Genomic DNA, 23,600 nt, shown 5'->3' on the forward strand with positions numbered 1-23,600 from the left:
TTCCAACCCCGCCCCTGCAGGGGTCAAGAAATCGGTTCAGAATTGCTGCAGACGCTTCGTGACCACCCAGGATGGTACTGTCTAGTGCTAACCGGATCTAGAACAGTCTCGTTCAAGGGTCCACACAAGCTAAGCTGACCGACTCCGTAACACTCGTCAGGCAAGTGACGGAGGGAGCCTAGCAAGCCCCAAACCCCACTAACCCAGGTATCACGTGGTCCGCCTTTTCCCGTTCCCACGTCTCATCCACGCCCCCTCCTGGCCCGCCGCAGCCGGCGCGCACGCGCAGCTCCACTTCCGGGCTCCTTTCCTCACACCCCACAATGCCGTGCGGCGCCGTCCTGTCGCAAAGGCCGCATCCGGGCGGCGAATGAGCGAGTCGCTTTCCGGGCGCTGCGGCGGCGGCTGGGTCTTCCTGCTCCCGCCGTGCTGCCGGACGCCCCGACGGTAGCCATCTGCGCCGCAGTCGGCCCGGTGCCCCCGCCTCCGCGATGCCCCCCAAGAAACAGGCTCAGGCCGGGGGCAGCAAGAAGGCGGAGCAGAAGAAGAAGGAGAAGATCATCGAGGTGCGTACCCTCCCCCCTCCGCGCGGGGCTGGGGCTCGGCGGGCTGCGGAGCGCCGCTCCCGGGGCCACGTGTCGGCGCCCAGCCGGGTGGGCCCCGGCCCGGGTGGCGCTCGCCGCCCCTCATCGCTGGACGGAGGCCGCTGCGCCCCGGCGCCCGCCGCGTCTCCACCCACGCGCCCGCCGCGCCCACTCGGCCGCCCGGTGACCCCCCGGCCCGGCCTTTCTCTGCTCACGAGTTGCAGCCGTTCCCAGGGCTGTGCCTGAAGAAACAGGCTGAGCGTCGTTCTGGAAGGTCTCTTCCGACAGGCCCAATGCCTCTTGTATTTTTTTCTTTATCAGACAGTGAGACGTAGCACTGTTGATTTTCAAGCGCCAGCATATTTACTTGATTTTTTTTTTTTCGGTCCATCTGGAAACTTTCTGGTCAAGCAAAGGGTAGCCCAACAGTCTTGGACATAGTATTTAATTCAGAGTCTGAATTAAATGTGTGGGCTGTGTCACTGCCTGTGTTGAATACGATTACGATGCTCCCAGTTTACCTGTCTACACACAAACACTCGAGAGACTTTCAGTGCATTGGACCTGTAGGCCTTCAGTGAGTGAGGCAGGGGGTTGATGTTCTTAAATGTTCCCCAGCATGTTTACAACGATTGTATACGTGAGTTTCCTTAAGCTAGTTAGCCATATCTGACATTCGGTAAACATCATGTGTCTCTTTGTGAGATCTGCCCCACTAATCCTCCTCATACTTAAAAATAACAGGTACTCCATAGATTTGGGGGTGTAATTGGGAAAAGCGTGACCGTTTTACAGCATAACATCTGAATAAAAATGGCCTTTTATAGGTTCGTTCTTATTAAAATACCAGAATGAATGTTTTGGTGTTTTGAAATGAGATGTTTGCTTGTTTTTGTTTTCCAACATTTGATTGTTGCAGCCTTGAAAGATAGCAGTGAGAATCCCCAGGGTTCCCTTCTACAAGTCTAATGAGAACTAAGTTGGCTGATTTCATTGAAATAGAATTAATGTGAAGACATCCAATAATCAGGGCTGCTGTAGCTCTGCAGTAGAACTGCCATAACCAAAACATTTGAAAGCAAAATAATTGCAGGGAGGTAGAGCACGCCTTTAATCCCAGCACTCGGGGGGCAGAGACAGGCAGATCCCTGTGAGTTCAAGGCCAGACTGGTCTACAGAGCAAGTTCCAAGACAACTGGGGCTACACAGAGAAACCCTGTCTTGAAAAAAAAAAAGAAAAGAAGGAAAGCAAAATAATTGTCATCTTTACATCTGAAAAAAAAAAATCAGGACTTTGGAGACAAACCTCTGGGAATAATAATCTGATGGCGGTTCAGTGCTATGCTAACAAAGGGCATTAGGCCATATCATTTTGCTTAAAAACTACTGAGATTGAACCAACATAATACAAACCACAAAACAGTAAAACCTCATACAAAAATAAATGTAACATAAGTTAGAATGCACTTCAGACAATATAGAGCTCTAACCACTTTTAATTAATAAGACTAAAGGTATTTTTTTAAAGTAGTGGTGCAGGTCTCTCTGAGTGGGAAGACAGCCTGGTCTACAGAGTGAGTTCCAGGACAGCCAGGGCTATACAGAGAAACCCTGTCTTGAAAAGAACAAAACAGAAAGTCAAAGTTATTTATAGTATTTTATCTAGCCTTAAAGTCCTACATATCTTTTGGCTTCATTCATCTTGTAAGAAGAAGATGTTGTTATTTTTCTGGGTGGTATACCCAGGACATTACACAGCCTAGGGTTGCTCTCTACCACTGATCTACAATCTAGTCAAGAAAGTTTTGTTTGGTGGTGGGTTTGGTTGTTTTTGAAGTAAAGAGAAACAGACTTTAGTTTCCATTAGTGAAGACATCTTTGAAGATAGATGCATTTTCTAAAAAAAGATAACTACATCCTTTAACTGATTAAAAGTATCCTAATAGGGTAACAGAATTAAGCCTGGTTTGGTTTGGTTTGGTTTGTATTTTCTTGAAAACCCTAGCATGTCTTGATGACTTCCATAAGGAGCTATGCAGTGGTGGAATAAGCTTATATTTTGGCTCCTTAGTCAAATTTCATGTAAAACAGCCCTCTATTGATTTTCATAAGAAAAGAAAATTGTCTGCATTTTTTTCCCTCTTCCTCTTTTAAACTGTCTGGGATATCATGAATTCACTTGTGTGAATATGTGTTTTTTTTTCTTGAAATGAATGTATCACATAGCAGTCCAAGTTTTATTCTCCATTCACATATTGTCCCCAAACAGTATATAAGATTTGTTTTCTTATAGCCAAAATAGTACATTGAGATCAGCTTTGAGCAACAAAATGTCTGATCATAGACCAGTCTGAGCCTGGAATCCCAGCTGAGGGATAAGGATTTCAAGTTTGAGGACAGCCTTGGCTACAATATAAAACCCTATCTTAAAGAATAAAAAAAGGGACTGGAGAGGCAGCTCAGCGTTTAGGAGGACCCAGTTTCAATTTCCAGCACCCACATGGCAGCTCACAACTGTCATAACTCCAGTTCCAAAGGATCTAGTGCCTTCATACAGACATGCATGCAGGCACATAAAAATATATCTTTAAAAAAAAAAGACAAAAGAAAAATAAGTATAATCATTGGCTTGGGTTTAGGGAAAGCAGATAAGGAATGTTTGGCATGTCATGTGCCGCCACCCCCCCCCCCAATCAGGACATGTAGCACTGAAGAATAGTTATCATCAAGACCTATGCAGACAGGACCCAGGCTTGTAAGGATGGAGAAGCTGTTGGTTGCTGGCAGCTAAATTAATCAGTTGCAAAATGTCCATTTCATAAATAGACAACAAAATACATTAGGTTGTGTATTTGGAGACAAAACCACTGAGTTAATACAGTGTAGCCTCCGCCTACCCTAGGGTCCCCAGTAATAGAATCCAGAACCCACTTACCTTGGAACACTCAACGTTGACTTTCTCCTGCTTTGTTTTTTCTTAAACATCTTTAAGGAGCGGAAGCTGGCCTGTAAAGGGAGCGGGATTGCTTAAGGGTCAGAAGAGAAAAGAGGTCAGAGTTGTAAGTGAAGTCTGGAACCGGGTGTGTTGAGACTCAGGAAGCAGTCCTTGGCTTATAGCCTCCTTTCTGAGTCCTTTTCATTCTGCTTCTGAATTCAGCCACTGAAACTTCAGTACCCTTCTTTCCTTATACCTGGCTTTTGAAACCTTATACATCCAGTATTTTCCTAGTTTTATTTTGTAGAGTCACTGAAATCATTTCCTACCTAATACTTTCCCACTGCCAAATCCATCCCAACTTGGTAAGAGCTTGTCCAAGACTTTATTGAAATAGTTGGGGTTGTAAACCATCCTAGTTTTCAGGTGTACCAATGTTATTCCAGGATGTGCTGTTTAGAAGGCTTATTGTAACTGGAGCTATAGCTCAGGTCCAGTGCTTACCTAGTACATGTGAAGCCCTGGGTTACTCTCTCTAGTACCACAGAAACTGGGCATGGTGGTATATTTCTGTAATTCTAGCAAGTAGATCAGAAGTTCAAGGTTATACTCAGCTACATATCCAGTTTAAGGCCAGCCTAGGCTGTGGGGGGTGGGGGGGGTGTTGCTTTTGGTAAACCATTCTCGCCTATAACTTAACCAGACTCTGAAAAACATAGGTTTTAGTGGTGGGAGGAATAAGGGCTTAGATCAAATACATAATAGTTGACAGGTATTGAGCTAGACATGGGTTCTCAATACTTTGAAGGCAAGGGAAAAGCCATGTATAAGTGATACATAGCTCCTTTATTTGTCTCAAAGTTATTAGTACCCATTATGCAGTTGAGATAGCAAGCACAAAGGTAAAATAACTTGACCAAGGTATACTGAGCTGGCAAGCAGGAAGCCAGGATTTAAACCCAGAAAGTTTAAACCCTGGGTCCTTGCTGTCAGCTATCTTCTATAGTGCCTCCCTGTTGTAAATCTTTAATTCAGAAAGCTAAGGTTAGACTCATTTTCCTATGGCACAGTTACCTGGCTCAGTTTGACTCTAGATTATATTCTTAAACAGAACTTGGGAACATGACAAAGTTTCTATGCTTGTAGGAAGAGGTATCTTAGGTTTGTGAAGAAACAGTAGAGTGTATATGTGTCTGTCTGTATGTATGTATTCAGGAATATACTTAGTAAATGTGTGCCCTTTCTCTAGAAAAAAAAAAATTCTTGTCCAAAAATAAACTAGAGTTTTCCAAGATATTCTTCAAACTGGTTGATAAGGGCTAAAGCAGCGCAGTTAAACCTGGAAGCTTGCTGGGGGTTTTCTTTGCTTGTATTTTGTTGTTGTTTTAACTTTTCAGGTCTGGAATTATATACTTCTCCTGGAAACTACTATTGGAAGTATGTTGTTCTCAAGCTGCCAGGTTCCTGTGGGCCCTTTTTTCTTCTTTTTTCTTGCTTAAATATTTTTATGTCAGTATATGCTTTATCCAGTTTTATTTATTCATGGTTTATTGCGTCTCTGTACTTGCATATTGGACAGAGTATTTATAGATGCTGATGCACTTTGGTCCTGATGTTTTACCTAGAGTCTCCTTTCCCATTCGTGATAGCTTATTACTGAACAAAGAAGATAGGGCATTTCATACTTGGTTGCAGCCCTGTATTAATCACTCCCATATGTCATATGACCCTTGGCCTTACCCTGGAATTGGCTAGAATATTAAGCTTTGTACAAAAACTGAGGATACTATTTATAAAAAGCTTGATAAGAGACAATTTCAGCTTGTATGTGTTTCCTTTTTCATGTGCATAAGCTATGGAATATGTATGTAAACTTGTAATATCATGCTGGGATATTTAAACACGAGGCAGACATTTACGTAAGTAAAAGTAAAGCAAAGTTTAAGTACACGATAATGAATAAAGCAGTATTTGCCAGTGAGAAGTAACCTTTTAGAATCAAAACACCTTTGAGCTCTTTACTGTTAAAAACATTGAAAGACTGTATTGAGTTTAAGATGCTGTGACGAGTATGTTGTGTTGCATGGTTTTGGATAGTTCTTTCCATAGTGTTTGTTATTTCAGACTGAAGGCTTTTCAGAGAATCTCGAGTTCCATTTAAAATACTTTTTTGCCTTCTGTGAAACCACTCATAAGCAAGAGAATGAGAAGGAAAAACACAAATTCTGATTTGAGAGTTGGAGCCATCTATAAAGCGCTTCTACCTGTGAAGGTTGGCAGCTTACAACAGCAGGCATGACTGAGTGCCCAGTGTTGTAAACAGTGTTCTGGAAAACTCAACACTAGGAGACACTATATACTGCAGAAAGTGAGAGGCTGAAAACTGGATTAAAGATGTTAGACTAGCTATAGTTAATACCCACTACAACAAACAGGTGTATATTCCTGAGAGGGATGGAGAGTGGTGTACTTTTTTCAAACACTGGGCACAGAGGCAATGGAGAAAGTGGTTCACATGTGAGGCTGAAGCCGGGTGTGGTAGGACATGTTTATAATATATAACACTCATGAAACTGAGGCAAGAGAATTATGTCAGGGCTATCCTGATAAACCATAGTAAGGCCTGCCCCCCCCCCCCCATGGGCCTGAGAATGTCCAGGATTTGTGCAGTAAACTAAAAGATAACTGTCCCCCACCTGTTCTCTTTCACTACCCTATAGTAGGGCTTATCCCTCTCCTAGCCAGATCCTTGCAGAGAAATGAAATTACATCAGTGAAACAGTTCAGATGGCAGTGCCACCCATTCATATTAGGGAAGATCTCACTGTGTTGGTTTCTTTGGGCTGCTGTAACAAATTACCCAAAACTATTACTAGATGGCTTATTTTCTCACCATTCTGGTTGGGAAAAGTCTGAAATCCAAGTGTCAACACGGTCACATCCCCTTTCTGAAGGCCATGGGGGAAAAATTCTTCTTGACTTCTTCCTAGTTTCTGATGTTATCCAGCAATCTTTGGTGTTCCTTAACTTGTGTTTGTGTTCATCTCTGCTGTCTTCACATGGCCGCCTCTCAGGATAGGTTTCCAAATAAGGACACATTTAAAGTGTGGTAGACACAAGTTTTTAAAGTTTTCAAGGGATACCATTCATCTCATTACAGCCCGTAGAACCATGTACGCACATCCTTATGTATCTGAAATCCCAGCCTAGCACTTGTGGTGTGCCTTTAATTCCAGCCCTCAGGAGGCAGAGGCAGGCAGATCTCTGAGTTGGAGGTCAGCCTGGTCTACAACACAAGTTCCAGGACAGCCAGGGCTGTTACTCAGAGAAACCCTGTCTCCATAAAACAAAAAACAAAACAAACCTATCTAAAATCCTTTCTAAAGGCTTTTGTAGCATACTTATTAAATTGAGGTAGAAAGCCAAGGATCACCGTAAGTGCTGACCACAAAATGAGAACCTCCATAATGGGAAGCTTCCAATGAGCTAATAAAATCCCAAACTTAACTAAAATACTGCTTTCCAATTAAATTTGTGTTTTTGTCCTAGAAACTAGTCCAGAAATTTATGTGTCCATTCTTGTACAGCATTCCCCAAAATAAATTCATCAATACCTCATTCAGCATAAGCTTACAAAAGTGCATCCTGAGATCAATTGAGTTTTGAAAGTACTGTGTATATCCCCTCTGCTAAAAGGGGATGCTAAAATATATTGTAATTTAAGATTTTAGGATCTAGGATTTGGTGTTCAGCTCGGTAATAGAGGAATTACTCATATGCCCATTGCCCTGGGTTGTGCTACCATTACTGGAAATGAGAAAGAGTTAAGAACACTCTTCAAAAGCACTTTCCTTAACTTCCTTGAGCGTGGGACTACTTGTACCAGTATAACAGCTCCACAGGTCCCAAGGACTGGTATCTGAATCACACCGAGGAAGAAAACAGCATAGTAAGATTTAATGACAGTGACCATTTTAGATTAGTATTAAATGGTGAATAGTCCTAGTTGACATTTTGAGCAATAAATGTGTTCATACTCATTATACTGGCTAGTTTTTATGTCAGTTGACACAGGCCAGAGTTATTTTGGAAGACCTCAGTTGAGAAAGTGCTCTCACAAGATTGGCCTTATTTTCTTGATTGATGATTGATGTGGGAGGGTCCAACTCACTGTGAGCTGTGCCACCCCGAGGCTGGTGATCCTGAGTGCTATAAGAAAACAGGTTGAACAAGCTATGAGGAGCAGCCCAATAGGCAGCACTCCACCATGGCCTCTGCATCGATTCCTGCCCCCCACCCCAGGATAATGGATTACAAGCTGTAGGATAAATCCTTTCCTCCCCAAGTTACTTTGCTCATAGTGTTTTATTACAGCAATAGAAACCCTTAACTAAAATAGTGACATATTGCCTGATGTTGTAATATTTTATATATTTTTGTGGCATTGGAAATATATTTTCTGGGCCTAGAAAAGTGATTTAGTATTTAAAGAGCACTGGATGCACTTCTAGATGATCTAGGTTCAATTCCCAGCCCCCACATGACAGCTCACAACCACTTACACTCCAGTTCCAGGGCATCCAACGCCCTTTTCTGGGCTCCATGGGCACTGTACACATGTGGTGCACAGACTTGCGTGCAGGCACAACACACATACACATAAAATAAAAATAAATCTTATTTTTTAAAAACTTATTTTTCCTGTCAATAAATAAGTGGTTTTTACACATCATTGATAAGATAGTAATAATAATATACCAAGATATTTCTATGTTCTTTCTCATTTAGGACAAAACTTTCGGTCTAAAGAATAAGAAAGGAGCAAAGCAACAAAAGTTTATTAAGGCTGTCACTCATCAAGTGAAGTTTGGTCAACAGAATCCACGTCAGGTAAATAATTTAAGTTGCTGTCTTTTCTGATGGGCATAATACAGTATACCATCTGTCTCAGGTTACTTGGTATTGTAATTACATTGTGAAGTAATATCCAACTCTCTAAACTTCTTACATTTTAATCTCTTTTTGTTGTTTTCGAGACAGGGTTTCTCTGTGTAGCTTTGGTGCCTGTCCTCGATCTGGCTCTGTAGATCAGGCTGGCCTCGAACTCACAGAGATCCGCCTGGCTCTGCCTCCCAAGTGCTAGGATTAAAGGCGTGCACCACTGCCACCCAGCTCATTTTAATCTTTCTTACGTCTTCCACAGCAGTACCTCTTGAACATTGCTCCCACCTGTTTTGATATAACTCATTTTTTCTAATGATAATTGCATACTGTTCTACAGTACACTATTTTATTATTAGTAATAGTAGTATTTTATTTCATTGTTCAGAAATGATCCCTTTTTTTCCATCTTTTTGACACTTAGAATACTTCCACAAGAAATATTCTTGTGCATAATGTCTTTAAATGTGTTTAAGCTTTTATTTCCCTTGTATAAATTATCTATTATATATAAACAGACTTTGTAGATCAAGGAAAATGAAGTTAAATACTTTTTACATTTTATTTATTCTACTTTGTGTATGTGTATGCACATGCCGCAATGCTTGTTTGTAGGTCAGTGAGCAACTTGTGAGAGTTAGTTCTCTCTTTCCACTATGTAGATTCCAGTAACTGACTTTCTCAGGACTGGCAGCAAATGCCTTTACTCACTGAGCCATCTCTCTGACCCTGAACTTCTAATTTTAATAAGTTTGTCTGAACAGATTCTGTGGACTAATATTTCACATCTTCATTTCCTGTATGTACTAGATGCTAAGGTTTCTTAGTGTTTTCCCCCATAATAAGTTTAAAGTGACATTTCATTGTGTTCCTCAGTGGAAGAGTGAGTCTTCTCATATGCTTGTTATTTTACACATCTGTGACTCATCTCTCCTACCCAACTACTCAAAAATACTGGCTGCTTTTTTCTTACAAATGTGTAAGAAAGCCGGGCGGTGGTGGCGCACGCCTTTAATCCCAGCACTCGGGAGGCAGAGCCAGGCGGATCTCTGTGAGTTCGAGGCTAGCCTGGGCTACCAAGTGAGTTCCAGGAGAGGTGCAAAGCTACACAGAGAAACCCTGTCTCGAAAAACCAAAAAAAAAAAAATGTGTAAGAAATACTTTTGTTAACATTGCAGATAATTTGTTTTATCTCTATTTTGCTGTACAGTGATTTTTCTCACTTTCTGCTGGATTGTTATGCATAATTTTCTTAGTTTCTTAGGTTTTGTTTTATTTATTTATTTTCTGGTTGCTTCCTTTTTGCAGTCTGTACTTTGTCCTATATTTTATGTATGTGTAAGATTCTCTTTAAAGTTGAATAGCTACTTGGTCCAGCAGCATTTCACCACTGAATTGGAATATAACTACTGATATATTAGGATCTGTTTCTGGATTCTCTCTTCTGTTCTGCTTATTTATTGTCTGTGTCGTTACCACATTGATTTTTATTATAGTGAGTGGCCTAGACATATGTGCTGTTAGCTACATTGTGTCTCCTTTTTATTCTTGCTACTTCTGAGACAGTTGTTCTTTCATAAGAATTGGTAACTTGCTCAAAAACTTTAGCCTCTTTTTCCTTCAGATTCGTTAGACCTTTCATCCCATAAGGTTTTACAAATATGATCTTTTTTCCCCCCATTTCCTTAATTCTTGGCAGTACTCTTTGGACATAGAAAAGAAATTCTCAAGTTACGTTTTTAACTACAGTGTTTTAGTCTGACAGTATCAGCATAATATACCTGTTAGATTACTAATCTCTAACTAAAACCCATTTCTTTTCTGACAGTATCAGCATAATATACCTGTTAGATTACTAATCTCTAACTAAAACCCATTTCTTTTCATACTGTCTCCAAATCATTCTCTCTTTCCCTCTCAAATCACAACTTTATTCCAGAGCCAAAAGATAATATTCTTTCAAAGTGCTAACTTTACCTTGTTTAGTAAGAATGTCTTCAGACTAAAACAACTAAAGTTCAAAAAAAATTATTTTTTTTTAAAGGAAAGGTACATTGTTGCTGGTGTATTTAGATCCCTAAAAGGATGGTCGTGTTTGTACTGACTAGGTACAGAGTTTTGAAAACTATTGTTCCTTAAGCAGTACAATGTGATGATTGAGATTTAGCCTGCATTGTATTAGATATTATAAGTAGTACTCAAGGGCCTTGAGTTACCGTGGGTTTGGGCATCCGGAAGAGTCCTAGAATCACTGCTCAGAGGTACTAAAGGATAGCTGTGTGCTAAGCCTTGGAGACAGGTAACTTGGGTTAAAACTTTTTTGGTGCATGATTTAAAATTGTTCACAAATACTAGTTTTTATTGTACAGTGGAAGGGCAGGTGTCCCTTGTAGGATTCCCCTGGTGGTTAAAGAAGGCTCCTGTCCAATACTATTTCCTCTTCCTCTGACATCTTCCTACTAGTTTGAGTAGTTGTTTCAGACTTAATAGACCTAGAAATGTTATAAAATTCATGTACTACTTAAGTATGTCATTGCATTCAGTATTATATTTTTGATACTTTCTTGGGTAACTGGTCTAGCTTTGAATATAGAGTACCTAATTACCACATATTACTTGGAAGCTGAGCACCTATCCTGTTTGTAGACCCAGGCCTGAGGTTCTGCCCTGGGTTGTGTGCTGTGGAAGATGGCCCTGCTCTTAGTTATTTCTCAAACATCTCTGTGGTATTGTATTCCCCCAAATATTATGCATGCTAATAAACTTATCTGGGGTCAGAGACAGAGCAGCCACAACATTAAACATAAAGGATAGGTAGTGGTAGCACACGCCTTTAATCCTAGCATTCCAGAGGCAGAAATCCATGTCTTCAAGGATACAGACAGGCATGGTGACTCATCACGCCTTTAATCCCAGAAAGCGAGCCTTTAATCCCAGGGAGTGGTGGTAGAAAGCAGAAATGTATATAAGGCGTGAGGATCGGAAACTAGAAGCATTTGGCCTGGTTAAGCTGGTTAAGCTTCAGGCTTTCGAGCAGCAGTTCAACTGAGAGCCATTCGGATATGAGGACTCAGAGACTTCCAGTCTGAGGAAACAAGACCAGCTGAGGAATTGGCAAGGTTAGATAGCTGTGGCTTGTTCTGTCTCTCTGACCTTCCAGTGTTCACCCCAATAACTGGCCTCAGGTTTGATTTTATTAATAAGAACTGTTAAGATTCATGCTACACATCTCTTCCAGGGGGTGTGCACCACAGATCCCCAAAAGAGCTGTCAGGGCATGTGAAGGCCCCTTCCCCGTTCCCACGTGCAGGGAGAATATGTTGTGCTGCTAGTTTACCTAAGAGCCTAAGGGAAGTGTGCTAGAGACACGGGGCAGAGCCTCTACTATAGCATTTCCTCCTCACTTTCTACCCTCTAACTCATACACAGACAGATGCTGTGAGCCTGGGGATCAGTCAGAAGACGACGAGTAAATGGGGGCTGACTGCATGGCGACCGCTAAGCCTCGTTCAGCAACTCTGTAAAAAGGAGCCTGAGTGGTTTCAGTTTGAACATCATAGGCCAGAAGATGTTTGTCAACTAGGAAGACAGTCACATTAATGATCGTTGTCTCCTTGCCTCAGGTCCCAATTGATTTCTAACTATAAATATTTCAAGTGGTTTATGGGCCTCTAGTCTATTCTTCTAGATGCTACATATGAGATGAGCCTAGTCAGCAAAGACTTTTTTTTTTTTTTTTGATTTTTCGAGACAGGGTTTCTCTGTGTAGTTTTGCGCCTTTCCTGGAACTCACTTTGTAGACCAGGCTGGCCTCGAACTCACAGAGATCCACGTGCCTCTGCCTCCCTCTGCTGGGATTAAAGGCGTGCGCCACCACCGCCCGGCTAAGACTACTTTTATTTAAAAGAAAGCAGAATGTTTTTTGTTGGTGTTTAGACACTTCCACTATTAGTTGAAGTCAGAACTTGTAGCATTGGTTCATTCTTCTCCCAGGTTTGTTTTGTTTTTCCTTTTTGAACACGTTTTCTTCTTATTGATTTATTTTCTTCCTGCTGTTTCTTGAGTCTCTTTAACAGATTAGGTTCTGTTTTATCACAGACTGGACCCTGTCTAGTTGCAGTGAAATCGGTATCGTGGCCAGTGTAGCTGTCTTTAAACTGCTCTGCCCAGATGCTCTGTAAGCATTTCATGCTCCTGTGTCCAAAACTGAGCTCATCTCCACCTCCTGCCCTGAAACCTGTTCCTCCTGTATTCCCTGTCTTTTTCAGCAGCGTTTATTGTGCATATGCTAATCCCCAGCTCCTCTTCCTCCTCTGTGTTATGACCAGAGTCCTTTAGTTCTGCTTCCTAAAACGCTCTCTTTTCTCCTCATCCTTATACTAATACCTATTTAAAACATTCGTGCCTTCCTACCTACAATTGCAGGAGACTCCTTGCCTTTATTCTTGGATTGCTAGTCTGTCCTCCAGGTCACCACCCTGTCTTTGTAAAATGAAACCTGATCTGGTTACTTTAACCCACTAAGTTATAGACTCTCACCTATAGATAAAATCCAACTTGTCATTGACGGTTCTCGTATCTTGGTGTTCTCTGGTCCTTTGTCTTCACAGTGCAGGTTCGTACTACGTTCCTTTCTTGTTCATCAGAAGAATTCCTCTATAAAGATACTAGCGCAATCTGATTTTCTAAGCATATAGACCTTCTTTGCTTTCAGAGTACTGTGTATATTGTGTTATTCTATTATATATTCTGAGCTTCCTTAAATAAGCATCTTGTATTGTGTCTTCTAATATAGGTGCTGAGGTATAAATGTTTTAGATGAATACACTAACCATATTAAGTATATAAAACATATACTAGCACTATGGATGTATTGTGTCTTCTATTATCTCCTGAAATTAGTGTTTTTCAATAAGGGCACTATAGTTTGTGGTGGTTACTGACCATTATTGTATCACTGAACATGTCAGGATATTTTCATCTCACGTCAAAAAGCACTCATATTTGTAGAGTATAGGTTGTTTTCATTGGAAAAAAATACTGCAATTGAGATCTATTTGTTAAATGCCAGGGTTAAGTGTTTAATACTTGCTTGTTGCCATGAACTTTTTTTAACCATGAGCTTTGAATGTGTTTTAATTAGGTGTGGTGCCTAATTATAGGACCAAAAAGAATTTGTTTACAAAGCTAATAATTTTAATAGGTTAGCCACAATACCTAATGTGTAAGCCACTTAATGTAAAGACTGCATGCATATAAATATGCAAATATTTTGTTATATTAGTCATTACTATATAGTGAAAACAATTTTGTAAGCAATCAGATTGACATTTTTGACTTGGAAATGTAGGTAGCACAAAGTGAAGCTGAAAAGAAATTGAAGAAAGATGACAAGAAGAAAGAACTACAAGAGCTAAATGAGCTGTTCAAACCTGTAGTTGCTGCACAAAAAATAAGTAAAGGTAAAATTTAAATGTCAGAGTGCTATTTTTATCAAATATAATTCATGTTCCAAACTTGACTTGTGAGGAGCTGGAGTGATGGCTCTTGCTCTTAAGGAGGACCTGGTCTCAGTTCCCAGCACCCACAGCAGGTGGCTCACAGTCATTCATAACTCCAGCTCCAGGGGATCCAACGCCCTGGCCACCTCAGGCACCAGGTACATATGTGGTACATGTACCTACATGCAGGCCAGCACTCACACATAAAATAAATTTTTAAAAAATTTTTAATTACTTTTAGTCCCAGCTCTTGGAAGGTAGGGGCAGGCAGATCTGTATGAGTTCAAGGCCAGCCAAAGCTAAACAGCAAGACCTTGTCTTAAAAAAAAAATAAATAAAAACAACTTGATTGTTTTCTGGAGTTTTGTTCTTTGTGTTTGGATGGGGGTGGTCTTTAGGAGCCGAGACAAAGCTGTGGTTTCATAAATTGTAAGTCTCATACATATTTGGGGCAGTATTCTTCCATTCTTGTTTTCCTTTGCCTCCTGCCTCAGTGACTCAACAGCAAAGGAACTCTAGAATAACCTACATGTTTGGGTTTCCACTTCTGCTACTTACTTTGTTAAGAATAGAAGAAAAACAAAGAACTTTAAAGAAATATCTAACCAAACACCACTATGTGCTACTCTCTCACATTAGTAAATAGAAAATAATAAGTTAAGCAGAAGTAACTATATCCCAGGTGCAAGCTACACCGTATCATCCAGCAGCCTATAAGAAAGATCGAGGGGCAGGGGGACACAAACAAGGAACAGCCAACACCTGCAGCAGGAAGGGGGTCCTGGAAGTGGGTTGCCTGCCTGAATACAGATGTTACTTCCCGTTTGATACAGGTGCAGATCCCAAATCTGTGGTGTGTGCATTCTTCAAACAAGGACAGTGTACTAAAGGAGATAAATGTAAGTTCTCTCATGACCTCACTTTGGAGAGAAAATGTGAAAAGCGAAGTGTTTACATTGATGCAAGAGATGAAGAACTTGAAAAAGGTATTTCTTAACTTTCTCTTAAAGTTTGAAAATAAATTTTTTTTTGTTGTTTCTTCCTACTTAGTAATAGTAGAGTATTAATTAGCATTGTTCAGAACAGTTGGGGTTTTGCATAAATTTTAAATAAATGATGCTTAGAATACAATGATGTAATTTGGATTTGGCCATTTTACTTCCTTTCTGTGCTAATGTCTCATTTATCTAAACTGATTAAGGAGCTTGGGTAGATAATTTGCAATGCTGTGTATGCTGTTTTTGCTGCTTCAGAAAAAATGGTTAGATTATGAATATTACCTGTCTGTTTAGAGGCCTGTACTGTGGGAGCAGGAGATCAAAAGTGCTTGTTGTGTCTTCTTTCTGTAGATACTATGGATAATTGGGATGAGAAAAAGCTGGAAGAAGTAGTAAACAAGAAGCACGGTGAGGCGGAAAAGAAAAAACCAAAAACTCAAATAGTATGTCCTTTTCTTGAATTGAGTTGCTGTGGCATTTTTTATTAGGGAGAATTTTTTTTTTTTTTTTTTTTTTTTTTATATATATATATTTTTTTTTAATTTATTTTAATTTATTTTGCAATACAATTCAGTTCTACATATTGGTCACGGATTCCCTTGTTCTCCCCCCTCCCGTCCCCCTCACCTTCCCCCCAACGCCCCCCCCATTTGTGTTGTTTCTTTTTTTTTTTTTTTTTTTTTTTCCCCTTTTCTATTTTAATAAAAAGGAAAAAAAAAGAAAAAGGTTATAACTAACAAAAGAAAAACTATATACAAAAGTACAATGACTATATACAATATATACAAGTAATAAATGTCTAAACAATGTCTAGTCCATTTGTATTTGACAAATTCAGAGAAAATAATTTCATTATCTATCCTATTTTGTTAAGTCCAAAATGTATCTAATTCACTTTCTATCCTAATTAATCTTCAACTATAACTAACTAACCTTCAACTATAACTAACTAATCTTCAACTCCCTCAGAGACCCAAGAAGGAAATAATATTAGCTAACAAAAATAAAAACAGAAAGTGCATGCAAGCAACTTCCAAAAAATTTGTGAGTTGACAGAAACAGCCAGCTGCCTGGACAGTCACCTGAGGTTTCTCCACAGTGTTGGGGCATCATCTTCAGCCTATAGGCTTAGCATATCTGACAGACTCATTTGTGAAGTAGGATGTACACAAGGTCGACAGTTCAACCTCACATTGGGTGAGAGCAGTCCATGTACCAGAAACACCTGAATTCCACTAGTGTCATGTCATGATTCAGGATTTTAAATTCTGGAAATTGTTGTTGATTTTTTAATTCAGCTGTCCATTCTTGGCTGTGTATATATGGCTTCATCTTAACATCCCGTTCTTCTCCACATCCCTCTGTCAAATGCCAGTTTACTATTGCGAGGCGTGAGCTTAGTTACTCTTCAAGAATAACTGTTTCAGCTGCTGTTCCATTGCACATCAGAAGCCATCGGCCCACTGCCTATTCAGCTGCCTTCGAAGAAAAGGGCACTGTACCTTTTCCAAATTGCGAAGGCCACTTCAGGGATGGTGCCATATTGTCCTGGCCTCAGAAGATGCCTTTTGATAAAGCCATAACCACACTCGTTTTGGCAAGAATCAGTAGTCCTTTGTTTCATGTCCTGTCTGTCCATTTTGTCAGCAGTTGATTCAAGGATACTTTGTTATTAGGGAGAATTTTATGGCAAGGTATTGATGTTTTCTACTGGACCGTTGAGTATTAGAAAATCGCATTTCACCAACATAACTATAATACATCAAGCTTTATTTTTGGAATTTACAAATTGTTTTGTTTTTTAATTAGAATGTTTTAACAAAATTGGTCTAAAAGCTGAGTAACTAAGTCTCCTAAATGCAATTTTCTGAAATGATTTTACTTCCTTAACTATGGGTTAGCATAGCTGGACATGGTAACATATACCTGTAATTCCAATAGGTAGATTATATATTCCATGCTGGACTAGGCTACATAAATAGACTCAAAAAAAACAGGATGGCTACAATACATACTTAGATAAGAATCTTCTATCTTGTGGGTAGTGATGGAAATAGGCTTGTCATTAATTGTTTGATTTTAATACTTTGGAAGTTTTTTAAATTGCTAGGTCAAAAATATTTTTTACATATGAATTCCAAAATGTGTTTTTTGATAGGTAGTAGCTCTAGAGTTCTGGGAAATCTGCCTTTAAAAATTCAGATTATTCCTCTGCTTCTGTACTCACTCCATATATCTGTATCCTGAGTACATGTCTAGCAAGATTCTGCTCTGCTTGAAGACTTAATAGATAAATGTTGGTTCGTGTACACTCCTTGCTTTTTTTGGGAAATGGATACTGGTGATTTTTCATTTGTGGAGTTGCTGCCTGACATTTGAGCACAGTTGCACTTTGTACCATTTGTGTTTGCAGGTCACTTCTATGTTCCTTTTGAACCTTGTACTGCTATGACTCCTGTACAGAGTTGCTGTTTAGTCAAGTAATCGCAGTAGGGTTTATGTCATTATTGCTAGGATTTGTTTTTGTTTTGTTTCATTTTTTTTCTTTATTGTGCCTTGCAGTGCTAAGAGTTAGACCTTGGACTGGATTTATTTTTAAAAATCATACTCTTGGGGATTATATTTACAAAGACTAACTGAAACATCCAGAGTAGAGGCTTTGGATTTTGCCAGTATACTGCATGGTTTGCTTTTAATTAATTATGTGTAACATTAGTGTGTGTATGTGGTATGTGCACATGAGTACAGTGCCTGTAGAAGCCAGAGGCATAGTCAGATCCCCTAGAGCCTGAGTTAGAGGCAGTTTTAAGCCTTCTGACATTAACCACTGAGCCATCTCTCTAGCCCCTGGCTTGGTTTTTGAGAACTGGGTCTCTGTAGCCCAGGCTGGCCTTGAACTCTTAAACAGTTCTTGCCTTGGCTTCCTGAGGGCTGGAATTACAAAGGAGTTAGCCACCGGACCTGGCAATGTATTAGACATATTTTCAAACATTTTTGTGTATAAGTGTGCTTTGTACATAAGTTAGCCTTCGGATGTGAGTATTGTTAGTTGTTCATATACGTAAGCAACTCAAAGTGAGATAGATTTACACTGCACCACCACTTCTGAATAATACTGTTTCTATAGGTGTGCAGACATTTCCTTGAAGCTATTGAAAATAACAAGTATGGCTGGTTTTGGGTGTGTCCTGGAGGTGGCGACAATTGCATGTATCGCCATGCACTTCCTCCTGGGTTTGTGCTGAAGAAAGACAAAAAGAAAGAAGAGAAAGAAGATGAGATTTCATTAGAAGATCTAATTGAGAGAGAGGTAACAAATATCTTTTCTCTTAAAAGCTATTTTTAATTATTTTTGTAAATTCTAATATTAACCACTTGGGGGCAATAGCATGTTAAGAAAGGAAAAATAATATGCCCTTTTCCTAAAGTTACTGTACTTTAACTACTCTTGAGTGTCTTAAATGTCAGGTTTACGGATGACATTATCAAACTTGCTGTAATTATAGGAGTGTGTAGGGGTTTGTTTTTAAAGCACTGGCTACTGCTGTTTTCCTACCATGGGGTTATTTTACATGCTTTTTTATGCCTTGTGTTGATGGGACTTTTAGGTTCTTTGCTTGGTGTCCTTTTCTCTTTGTGACATACTCACATGAGTGTGGAAAGAAACCACTTCTCCAGGTTCTGATTATATGTTTCACCTGTCCGGTCAGAGGAGAAGTGGTCTGAGTGAAGAGCTTCTTCAGCTGCTGTTCTCTAGCTCAGTGAAGTAGATGATTGTGTGGGTTGGAGGGCGTTGAGGATAGGATGAAGTTGAGATTATTGGGGAAACTAGATTTAGGATTGTTTGCTTCATTGTGCGTGTGAGTGACTAATACTAAGATTGTATACACTCCGTAAGTGGCTGTGTTGTGTGTCACACAGGATGAAATAATGGAGTGGGGATGTTAGAGTCCAGAGTGCTGGAGATGGTTTTTACCCTAGTTCCACCACTGCCTGACTGTTCATGCTTGATGAGTGTGCTGCCACCCTCTGCGTGTGTGGAGATGAACGTGGTAGTATAGAGAGCTTTCAACAGTGCACGGCCAGCCGATACTTAGTTTTCTACCCATTTATTACTTATACCCCTGAGAAGTGCAGGTGATACTGTGTTTTTTGGTTTTATCTCTCATCTGAAAGAGCACAAATGAAGCTTGGATTTATTATGATTTTTTTTAATCTATGAGTTTTACCAACAGTTTTTCACATCAAACTTTTCTGCTCAAGTTAAGAGATTTACCTCAAAGTGCTAGCTGGGTTTGTGGGGGGGGGGGGGGTAGTAGTAGTTGTTTCACTCATTGCCATGCAAAGTAAAAGTACCATAATGTAGTCTATTTACTGTTTTAGGGCAGTCACGGGGAAACGATTACCTACATTAAAAGGAAAATGCTGTTAAACAACTATAAGTGACTTTAAATCTCTTCCCTCTGCAGCGTTCTGCCTTAGGTCCAAATGTTACCAAAATCACTCTAGAGTCTTTCCTTGCATGGAAGAAAAGGAAAAGACAAGAAAAGATTGATAAGCTTGAACAAGATATGGAGAAGCGGAAAGCGGACTTCAAAGCAGGGAAAGCACTGGTGGTATGTCCCAGACTCACCCCGATGGCCCCTCATTCTTCTGTCTCACAGTTTTTAAAATGCAGGATTCTGTCTGTCTTTAGTCTAGGCAATGTGTCTAGAAGTAATGGTAACTTCCCCTGAGATGATGATATATTGTGTGTCTGAATAGATCAGTGGTCGTGAGGTATTTGAATTTCGTCCTGAACTGGTCAATGATGATGATGAGGAAGCAGATGATACCCGTTACATTCAGGGAACAGGCGGTGATGAGGTAAGACCAAGCTTTGACCTCCCATGTTGATCCTACAGGGGGGGAATGGTAGAGAGAACAGAAACCTGGTTAAAAGCACCAGCCACTGGCCAGACTGGAATTCAGGTACTATTTCCATCAATAAGAAACTTTCTCTAGACCTCCACTCTTACCTGCAGTGCAGTTAAGTAATTCCTAACCCAGGCTGCTTTGAGAATGAATGGGTTGATTGATGTTTACTTTTAGGATTGCTTTCTTTATAGAAAATTTAGTATATGCTGAGTGGTAGTGGTGCACATTTTTGATCCCAGCACTTGGAACACAGAGACAGGTGGACCTCTGAGTTCAAGGCCAACGTGGCCTACAAGGCGAGTTCCAGGACAGCCACAGCTGTTACACAGGGAAACCCTGTCTTGAAAAAACAAACTAAAATAGACCTTAGTATAGTGCCTTGATGCATACAGTTAAGTGCTATGTGCAATAGATGGTTTTTTTTTAAAAAAAAAATGTTTTCCCTTAAAATTTGTTCTGCAAAAACAGTCAGGGATTAAGGTCGCCACATAAATAGTAAAGAACGTGCAAGAATAGCAGTTCTTTAGCAGTTCCACTAATACATCATACAGTTTTTTTGTGTCATTGTCATGGAATTCCAAATTGAAAGAATGTCAAACTCCAAAACCATGATTCCAGAGAAGGAAACTTCAGATACAGTATTACTGCTTTTTTTTTTTCCTTCTGAAAGATTAAGGGGGAAAAATGAGTTTTCAAATAGTAGTTGATCACTTGTTTTCTCTTGGTAGTAGTAATAATTTTGTTTCCAGAAAATAATGTGTCAAGATTAAAAGTGAGTTGAGGAAACTTGTAATAATGTTGCTTTCTCTCTGTTGTTAAGGTTGATGATTCTATGGGTGTCAATGACATAGATGTAAGCCTGTACATCCCAAGAGATGTAGAAGAGACAGGTATCACTGTAGCCAGTCTTGAAAGATTCAGCACATATGCTTCAGATAAAGATGGTAAGTATGCTGCCCTTTTCAGAGTTCCAAAGAACTAGTAAACTATTTAGAGGGAGCTAAACTGGCCTGGGCAAATGCAGGCTCTAGACTGGAAATGTGAACATTGTCTAAATAAAAAAGGTAGTGGAAGCTGTAGAAAAGAATGACATAATGGATATTGAAACCATGGACTAAACTTAGAAGGAAACTGAAAACGAGTTTAGAGATGTAGCTTTTTGGTATTCTCTAAAGTTCTGTGTAACAGGCTAAAAGTCATCTATCTGCACTAGGGTCAGAATGAATGAGCTCAGCTAGTCAGAGTGCATAGCTTAACAATCTAGAATATACTGCACACAACAGTGTTACAGGACAGATCCAAACGGAAGTGTTTACAGAACACACAGCTCTTGAGTGAAAGCATTCAGAGACTCGAGTCTCAGGGGTAGTAGAATCACGGGTAATTTCTTAGTTGCAATTAGGAAAAGGGATGCTAGAGTAAGATGCTTGTTGTACTAAGACAGTGGAGAGCTCGGGAGAAGGGGACAAATGAGTACAGATCAAGTGTCAGAAGCAGTGTGGGCACGGCAGGGGCTTTAGATGTGAGAAGTATGAATGTGTGTGTCAGACAAGGAAAAAGGCTCTGCTAGGGGAGGAGGGAAAAGGAACAAGTCTGGGGTCCCAGTAACAGTTTACAGTGAGAATGGAGGGAAGGCTTCCTAGGGACTGTGTGCACATGAAGATTGGGTCTACATCTCTTGTACCTTGAGTAGGAGGTTTGAAGACTAAGTTAAGGATGCATGCTGTGAGAGAAAGCACAGAGGAATACTAATTAATACAAAGGCTGGAATACAGAAGACTAATAAACCTGAATTTTATTATGAAAGTATGCAAATCCTAACTTAAACAAGTGGTTTACCCTCCCGAGCTCTGAGATTGATAGCGATGCAGAGACTGATTTCCTCTTTCTAAGTGGGGCTTTGGTGGCAATATATGAACTTCTGATCCCTATGACCTGGTGATCAGAAATGTTTAAATGAAATAAAATTGAAACAAGGCTGTTAAATTGTCTTTGTGTTAGTGTTGTTGATCAAGAAGAGGCAGCAGCGTCTTTGGTTTCTCGTTTATGGCCTGCCCTTGCTGCAGGAATTTCAGGGAGATAATTCTGGGAAAGGAAGACAGGCATCAGTCTGCTTTCAGTTGCCACTGTAATAATGTCTTTTATTTCTAGGCGTTACTGGTTTCAGTTTTGTTTGGTTTTTGTTTTCAGAGAACAAATTAAGTGAAGCCTCTGGAGGCCGGGCTGAAAATGGTGAAAGAAGTGATTTGGACGAGGACAACGGAGTGGGGGGACAAGAAAATGGATCCATCGATGCTGTTCCTGTTGACGAAAATCTGTTCACTGGGGAAGATCTGGATGAACTAGAAGAAGAACTAAACACACTTGATCTAGAAGAATGACACCAGACAAGTCAAGGAAGAAAATCAGGTCAGCTCAACATGATCAACATGAACTGAAATTGACTGCGTTAATTGCTTTGCCACCTAGAATCAACAGGATGTTTATTTCCCCGTGATGATTCTGGAGGGATACTGTCTTCCAAAAAAGGAATACTCTCCCTCCGTCTTCTCTTCTGACCTTGACTACATCTCCTAGTAAGTTCAGAGTAGTTGATAACAATTGAAAACGGTCATTACAGAAGATGATTGTTGTTGTAACTGTCCACTCCCGTAGGAAGTGTAACTGCTTCTCCAGCTTTTGGTTTTCATTGGGCATGTGTTATTTCCAGGAACAACAAATTCATACTTAAAATACTTTCCGTTTGATGCAGTTTTTAATGAGTGGTTTCCTTTCCTTTGTATTTATATGTTTTAAAGACTGCCTGAAAGGTGGGCACTGTCCTTGATAAAGGAAACTGCATATGCAGGTTCAGTATTGTCCATCTGGACAATTAGGTGGACACTGAGAATGAACTTGGTCAACCTGACAGGGTCAGCTACAGTGCCCTGTATTAAAGCTGTTTAGAGTTCTCCCCCTTTTTTGCCAATAAAGTTGTAAATAAAAACCATCATACATCCAAATCCAACTCTGGTCTTTTTACGTTTTTCTGTGAAGAGTTTCTTAACATTCCTAGCTTGGTATTTTAATTAATATTGATTATATTGGCTGTGTGGGTGTCATAGACACAAAGATTTAGTGGATTTTCTTGGTACATGTTCTATAACCATGGAGTACTGACAATGTTAACAGTTGTTATTTTTCATTTCTTTTTTTGTTTTGTTTTGTTTTGTTTTTCGAGACAGGGTTTCTCTGTGTAGTTTTGCACCTTTCCTAGAACTCACTCTATAGACCAGGCTGGCCTTGAACTCACAGAGATCCGCCTGCCTCTTAATAATTTATCTTTTTTTAATTTATTTGTTTATATCGTATATACATTGGTGTTTTGCCTACATGTATGTCTGTATGAGGGTGTTGAATCCCCTGGAACAGGAGTTACAGACACTTATGAGCTGCTGTGTGGGTGCTGGGAATTGAACCCAGGTCCTCTGGAAGAGCAGGCAATGCTCTTAACCACTGAGCCATCTCTCCAGCCCCTATTTTTCATTTCTTAAGTACTTAGTTAATGTACTTGTTACTTTAATTCTGGAGTTGTTAGATTACCTAATTAAATGGTTACTACAATTAAATACTTCCTTGGAACCAACATTACATAAAGTTTGATTACTCTGTTTGCAAGAAGGTAAGCAAATTCACCAGTAAACTTGGGGCTGAGGGTCTTGGCCATTGATGTCCCTTGAAAATT

At 40.0% G+C, this 23,600-nt stretch overlaps 1 protein-coding gene across 1 annotated transcript; it reads left to right on the forward strand.

The window, feature by feature from the left end:
- The first annotated feature begins 377 nt into the window (after window positions 1-377).
- Window positions 378-22,883, forward strand: Zc3h15 (zinc finger CCCH-type containing 15). The gene is made up of 10 exons (XM_052724152.1): window positions 378-566; window positions 8,308-8,409; window positions 13,811-13,922; window positions 14,795-14,947; window positions 15,311-15,402; window positions 18,087-18,269; window positions 19,429-19,575; window positions 19,724-19,825; window positions 20,697-20,820; window positions 22,067-22,883. Exons 1-10 carry the CDS (start codon window positions 492-494, stop codon window positions 22,255-22,257), a joined length of 1,281 nt encoding a protein of 426 aa, XP_052580112.1. The 5' UTR covers window positions 378-491; the 3' UTR covers window positions 22,258-22,883.
- The last annotated feature ends 717 nt before the right edge of the window (window positions 22,884-23,600 follow it).

The sequence above is a fragment of the Peromyscus californicus genome, unplaced genomic scaffold (assembly GCF_007827085.1).
Source record: "Peromyscus californicus insignis strain IS unplaced genomic scaffold, ASM782708v3 Scaffold_7__1_contigs__length_154581171, whole genome shotgun sequence".
Lineage (NCBI taxonomy): Eukaryota > Metazoa > Chordata > Mammalia > Rodentia > Cricetidae > Peromyscus > Peromyscus californicus.

Bases quoted from the DNA above. Each gene is read 5' to 3' on its own strand.
- Zc3h15 (XM_052724152.1), top strand. From the start codon at position 492: ATGCCCCCCAAGAAACAGGCTCAGGCCGGGGGCAGCAAGAAGGCGGAG. The intron at 8,410-13,810 runs GTAAATAATTTA...TTGGAAATGTAG, and splicing joins GTCAACAGAATCCACGTCAG to GTAGCACAAAGTGAAGCTGA. The intron at 20,821-22,066 runs GTAAGTATGCTG...TTTTGTTTTCAG, and splicing joins ATATGCTTCAGATAAAGATG to AGAACAAATTAAGTGAAGCC.